The 6,871-nt window shown below is 40.6% G+C and overlaps 1 protein-coding gene and 1 long non-coding RNA gene across 6 annotated transcripts in view; one reads left to right on the top strand and one right to left on the bottom strand.

The window, feature by feature from the left end:
* Positions 1-6,871, top strand: part of Grm8 (glutamate metabotropic receptor 8) — an 804,058-nt gene that overhangs the window by 143,317 nt on the left and 653,870 nt on the right. For all 5 annotated transcript variants that reach the window (XM_031381309.1, XM_031381308.1, XM_031381310.1 and 2 more), the window contains one exon: positions 4,142-4,358. In XM_031381309.1, the coding sequence (XP_031237169.1) occupies positions 4,142-4,358 (217 nt within the window). The remainder of the gene's footprint in view (positions 1-4,141; positions 4,359-6,871) is intronic.
* LOC116098646 overlaps positions 1-6,871 on the bottom strand; it is a 20,333-nt gene that overhangs the window by 3,987 nt on the left and 9,475 nt on the right. The gene's annotated exons all lie outside the window — the stretch shown is intronic.

Below are 6,871 nucleotides of genomic sequence, written 5' to 3'. Positions count from 1 at the left end.
CACCACACACCACACACCTACTCAAATCAAAGGTGAGCTTCCTTTAGAGCATATAAGCCAATGTGGAATCCCTTTTTAGAATGTATAAGTCCAAGATTCACAGAATAGCTAGTTAAATGTAGATCAAGCAATTAGCTTTATTAACAGCCAGGCAAGCACCAAATAGCTCCCCAGACACATGGCTGTCTGTTAAGAACTAGATTGCAGAGAAGCCAGCTTAGGCTTGAGGCCAAAATAATGCCTCCTGCTTCTGTATTACATCTCAACCTTGGGACCACCTTTTGTTCTCCTAGCAGATTTGAAGTCCTGTAAATTCAAACCAGCAGAATGGGTTTCTTTCCCCTTTTCATTGCCAACATTATATAGCAGGGAGGAAGACGGGCTTCTGCACCAGGAAGAGAGGTCCTGCCTACACGTAGAAAGGGAACCTGAGACGTTTTGATCTAGTCTGAGAATAAAGAGCTTGTTATGTGCTCTTGTCCAGCAAGTGTGGACCTCTGGCTTCAGGCTTACTTTCTTGTCTATCAGGGATAGGGAGAATCAGACAATTAGATACAAAACCTTTCTTCTGCACCTTCCCAAAAAGCATAGGATTGGGGATGGGAACTGAAGTTACCGGGAAGATGGAAGCTGAAGCCCTTTTAAAAGGGAGGGTCTCGTGATGAGTAGTCTTGTGCTGTATAATTAATTGCCTCAAATATGCTTTGTTTGGGTAGTGGAAAGGGCCTTATTTTAAGCATACACTATAGTCTTATGAAACCTCAGCACAAAGAAAATGAGAAATGAAGGAAAGCAAGATGACAGCTGTTTTCAAATATGCAATTTGATGCCTTTAGGAGCTGAAAGAGAGAAAAGGTAAAAGTCAGGCGAGGACAGCAGTAGAGAGTGTTGAAAGGGAAAGTGGGCAGAAGACTAAAAGGTTAGCGTAGGGCTGAGGGTGGTGGATACAGATACCTGTCACCGGGGGAACATCAGTCAGAACAGACAGGCTCTTGGCATCCTGGAGAAATGAGGGGGGAGGATAATAAAAGGCTATTTGTCAGGTGTGGGCAGAGACACAGGAGTTTCCCTTGGGTACTGAAGTATTCAGAGATGGACAATAGTGAGGAGACCTGCAGGGGTCAAGGTTGAGGATGTGTATTAGAGCCCTGGAGAGTTATGGCCGAGGCTCAGGTAGAGGGCACGAGATTACTGAGGGGGGAAGAAGCTGGAAGAATGTATCCTGACTTCTGTTTGGACTTGCTCTCCTTTCTTGTTCCTGTGCCTCCTCTGGGCCAAACTCTGTTGGAACTGGAAATGGAAAGGCAGGCGATAAAGTAGTGAAGAGCACACTCACAGACACAGAAGGGTGGGGCAGGCTGAAGGGCAGACGGAGTCCTTGCCATGCTATATTGGAATGCAGCAGAAGGGGCAAAACCAAATGCCCTGTCATGGATTAGTGAATTACGTCTAAACCCTCACTGGACACTTGCCCCATCAAGTATTGTAGATACCTAGTAAATAAAGAGCTAATTTCTGGGAGGATCCAAAGGCAGCCATCAGGATTGTAGTTCTAATTCAAATGAGAGGCATAGAGTGAGTGAGGAGCATTGTTTGAAAGAGCCAAGGGGTGATTCCTGTGGAAAGGTGACATTGAGGTATATACAATATCAGCAAGCAGAGGAACATAGCCTTCCTGTGCACATGTGGGCAAGGGTGCCGGTGTCTACCACGTGGCTCTTCTGCTTCTAGCTCCAACTGACTCTGGTCCCAAGGAGGCACAGAAAGGGGACCACGACTAGACAGAGGTCAGGGTCTATTCCTTTAGATCTCTCCTTCTGCTATGGGTAGAACATAACAGGAAGTGGGAAGGCTGTGAGTCAGAGTGATAGCATAAACAAGATGAGAGTTTAGATTTTATTCTTAAGATTGTCGAGTGGGACTTGACACTGTAAAGGACATTTCTCCTTTAAAAGGATAGGTGAATAATGAAGGCTGCTTTCCTTAGTGCCTCCTCTTGTTGATAGGATTCTATGGTTTTCCTCATTTTTCTCTCCTCTTCTCTCCTTCACCCAGCACCTTTATATTGTTGTTGTTTCTGATAGATAAAATCTTCAGGGTTAAGGGGCTAGTTAGAATGGATCTGGTGCAGCAGAAAGAAAAAGAAACAGTTTTAGTTCTTTAATAAATTTTTACTTTAGTTGCCAGTAGGGGTTTAATGTGAAGCTAGTGGAAATATTGGGGATGCTGGTATAGAAATTAAAATGCTTAATGAGCCAAGACTTAGTGGTCCGTGGCAAATAAAGTAAAAACAGGATGCGACTTCATGACACTTTGAAAACTTGGCTTGAAATACTATCACTATGACATGATGTTATTGTAGACTGCAACATAGAAGAATTTGAAGAAATGAAATTGCAAATATGTACTTGCACATTACTTTTTTCACACATCGATCTCTGAAGAGAAAACTCTTCAAGACTTTAGGGAGAAAGCCCATTATTGGATTAATCAAACAACCATCTCCTATCTGCACTTTTATTTTATATACCCTTTACACCTGTTTAATTAATCCTAAACATGATGCTGACTGCTAATTAAACAGCCCTGGAAGTGACTGACTGAAGGTAGTAATTTGAGATAATTAGTTTTGGTTTCAAACACTCAATTTTCACACTTTGTGCTCATTTTTAGAAAGGGGTGGCTCATTATTACAGGCAGGGTGGGGGCTGTGCAAGACATTTTACCACTGGACTCTGAGGAGCTTAGGAAGTGGGAAGATTGCTTTCAAACAGGACAAGACACGGTCTAGTGCTGCAGAATGCTCTTCCACAGCCATAATTATACTCATGCCGACATATACCCACCCACCCACTCACACCCACACCCACACCCACAGTAGCACAACATAGCCTGGGTCAGATGGCTGTTTCTTTTAAATTAAAATATAGAAATGCACATTGGGTTAATTTTGGGGAATTTTTTAAATATAGTATAAGGCATGGGAGAGCTCACTGAATGGCCAGCATTTCTTTTATGGGTTTTCTAGAAGCAAGAAAAAAAAAAGGTGAAGAAGGCCAAGACCGCTGTGCTTTGAGATTTGGAGAAGCGTCTTGCTGAGTAGACACATACTAGAAAGGCACAGAGCCTAATCAAGCCATCTGTCTGTTAAGGCAAGGCTGGTATGTCTAGAAGAGAAAGCAAAGGACAGCAGGAGGCCGCTCAGATGGTTTGTATGGCCACACAGTGTTAAGTAAGTGAACATGATCCCCACCAGGAAAATGGAACCAGGAAGAGCTTAGCATTAATTGGACTGACCTGAACAGTCATTGCCACCGCTGAAATAGAAAGCTGAAACCCTGTTACCCAGAGGCCTTCAGAACCTGGACAGCTCCAGGCACATTGGTTTGTGTCTGAGTCTGTGAGAAAAGCTTTTATTTGTATCTTCGTGTCATTTTCACTGGCCACCAATATGGATTCTGGAGACTGAGAGGGGTTATCCAGATGCTGAGTGACATCCAAAGGTGTCAAGAATGGTTTAGAAATAATCTGTCTAGAGACTTGTGAGGGACCATTAGATCCTGGGATGTACAAACTTTTGTGGCAAGCCAGAACAATTCGTTGAACATCCCCTTTGAGTCTGATCTACATAGTGAGTTCAGGTTAGCCAGGACTACATAATGAGACCCTGTATCAAAAAAAAATAATGTATCAAAATTATAATTTTAAAACTTAAATGGCATCAAGTTTCAACCAACCAACCAACCAACCAACAAACCTTTATGTGTTAAAGAGAATTTCTGAGGTGACCTTCTCAGATATATGTTTGTACTATGGCTTCATTTCTCTTTCATTTCCACACCAGAACAATCACGTACAGAATAAAAAAAAAGTAACCTCAAACAGCATGAAATGTTTTCCTTTGGCCTTCAACACCTGAAGCAAAAGTAAATTGTTTCTCAGTGTTGGCACATTTGTGCTTCAAAAGGAAATGAAACCCATGGACTGTTAGGAAATTATTTCTCATTAAATTGGTGGTCCTAAAACCATAGTTTGCCTTCAGGCCGATACCTCTAAGTTTGTGTTACAGCTTTGATTGGTGATAATCTTTCACTGTATAAGACACACTGTAGGTTGACATGACCTCTCATTTGTTTTTCAGATACCTCAGATTAGCTATGCATCCACAGCCCCAGAGCTAAGTGACAACACCAGGTATGATTTCTTTTCTCGGGTGGTCCCGCCTGACTCCTACCAAGCCCAAGCCATGGTGGACATTGTGACGGCCCTGGGATGGAATTATGTGTCAACACTGGCTTCCGAGGGGAACTATGGAGAGAGTGGTGTTGAGGCCTTCACTCAGATCTCAAGGGAGATTGGTGAGCATGTATTTACCAGTTGATTGCATTTGGAAGTGACAGGTTGCTAAAATATGCACACCTCCAAGTGTTGTCTAATGTATATGAGATAATTAGAATTCTCTCAAATGCATGGGCCAGGCTGCTCTCTGTATGAGGAAGCTAGGTCTGTTGTAGATGGTTTTATTGTTCTTATTTCTAGCAAGGTGACTCTTTGGTGCTAATTTGAGCAGTAGAGCTCCTGACTTTGGTGAGTATCTTTTGAGTTGTCTGTTTTGATGAGGGAGTTTGCAGGCACCTTAGAGCCACAGTGAATTTGAATAAATGACATAATGTTTGATTGTTCTAGATAGAAGTTTACATTAGCAAGTCATCAAATTAAAAAAAAAAGTCAGTGGAATTTAACAGGGAACACTAGAGGGATCAGCGCTTGTAATCATCTTAAAGCAATATTAGATCAGCCCCCAGGGGTAGTCCTAAGTCATACTCTCGTTGTCATATTCGACTTTTTCCATCTTTCATTTGTATATAAAAGCCTAGAGCTTACAGAGGGATGAAGGGGAAATTGTGAAATCTTAGTTAGGACAAAGTGCTGGCAAGATTCTGTCCTGGGAGTACCTCAAAGAGCATTTCCAGTCTCTGTAGATATTTTATCAACGTGTATATTTATCTGTGAGGCTGTAAATCCATTCTATTACTTAGGAAAAGACAGAACATGGTAACAGGAAGCAGCATACAGCACAAATGTTACTGACAATTAGTCAGTGATAGATCTCTGTAGATAGGAGACATTATTGGCACTTAATCTTTTTTTTTAAAAAATTACTCTTTTTGTGTTGGTAATCATGATGTTGTGGAGATGCAAAAGTATCTCTTGACTATTTTAAAGCAATTGCGAGCTTTAAGAAGGAAGTTATGTTGATCAGTTAATGGTTAGAAGTTTCAGTTCAGGAGGACATGATGGGGTTGATTGAGATTTAACTATAATTACCTGGAACTAAGAACTTAAAGTTTTTGAAATAAGATACTCACTTGAGAGTCATAGGTGCCTGAAGCCTTTCTAATGGATGTAATAGGGCAGGGAAATTTATCATGCTCAGTGATTTTTATATTTAACATGTGCTCTATGACTGTATTGTGGCAGAACTGGAGAGAGAGACTTGTTGAGGTGGCAGATGGGGTTAATTGATTTAATTGGATAAGTGTTCATACCAACTGTGTCTGTGATGCCTCAATCCTTGCTTTTTGGAGTTTTAAGTCTTACAACCATGGCTATAAAAATGATTCAAACGCTTCCATTAAACTTTAAATTATATTATTTTCTTGGAAAAAAGTCCCATGTTTATCCTTAAAGGAAATGCCCCTTCAGATGAAAGCAATGACTTCTGGAAGCAGGGTTAATACATTATTCAAGCAGCTGATGTCGGCTCTTACCAGAGTGATAATTCAACATGTGGAGGAAAATAAGAGAGTATGTATTGAAATAAGTTTTCTGCAGTGATTCCAGGCATTCTTCAATGCTGGGACACATTTTGTGTGCACGGAACAGATTAGTATGAAAAATTCAATAAGGGCGTAATTTGCCAATTGTAGAATGTGATGTAATGTATTGTAAAGTTAAGTGAGGTGCAACTAAAATAAGAAGTTCTTGATTTTCTTTTTAGGAGGCTGTGCTATACTTTGGGAATACTGTCACATGAGAAGACTTAGGTGGCCCTTTCATTAGTACTGTTTCTATCTGAGTCATTACTATGGATAAAAATAATTTTAGCACCTCATGGATGCTCCTGATTACAGCAACACATTTTTTTTCTGTGTTGATCCTTTCAGTATTCTGTGACTTGATTGGCTGCCCATTCTATTTCAGTTCTCACTTATCTGGGGAATGGAGGAGGGATGGATTGTCACTTAATATGCAGAATGTTGAAAAGGCCAAATTAGTACCATGCCAGAGTGTGCCATGGAATATATTAAATATCAGAATCATCCCTCATTTTAATGACAAAGATTTTGTCTAGAACAAAAATAACTGGAAATTCAACCTTTCACATGACAATGATATTAATGGGGATGGCAAATAGTAGCAACTTAACCCACTGCAGAATTATCTGATGACTCTAATGAAAATTCATTAGTTCTGTAACATTTGCCAAGCTTACTGAATCTGCCACCATGTTAGTAAGTAGTGTGTATTTACAAACCTGAGTATCTTGACAGAGAGAGAGAGAGAGAGAGAGAGAGAGAGAGAGAGAGAGAGAGAGAGAGAGAGAGAGAGAGAGAGAGAGAGAGAGGAGAGGTTTACATTCATCTTTTGGAGTATTTGTCCATTGATAAAAATACATATTCTCTTAACTTGTACAGAAAACTCTATGTTCTGTTGTGAGTTTCTCTCTTCAGCAATATTGAGTGCTAGAAAGTTCCAGTATAGGTTGAGGCAGCCTATGTTTTATCTCTAATTAATTCAGGTAGGAGACTGAAGGAAGGGTAAGCCAGCCTAAATATTGCTATCTCCTGAGAGGCTCTGACAGTATCTT

This window comes from Mastomys coucha, unplaced genomic scaffold, assembly GCF_008632895.1.
Source record: "Mastomys coucha isolate ucsf_1 unplaced genomic scaffold, UCSF_Mcou_1 pScaffold20, whole genome shotgun sequence".
NCBI classification, from domain to species: Eukaryota; Metazoa; Chordata; class Mammalia; order Rodentia; family Muridae; genus Mastomys; species Mastomys coucha.
Note: the sequence above shows the minus strand (reverse complement) of the source record. Positions and strands in the feature narration are given on the sequence as shown.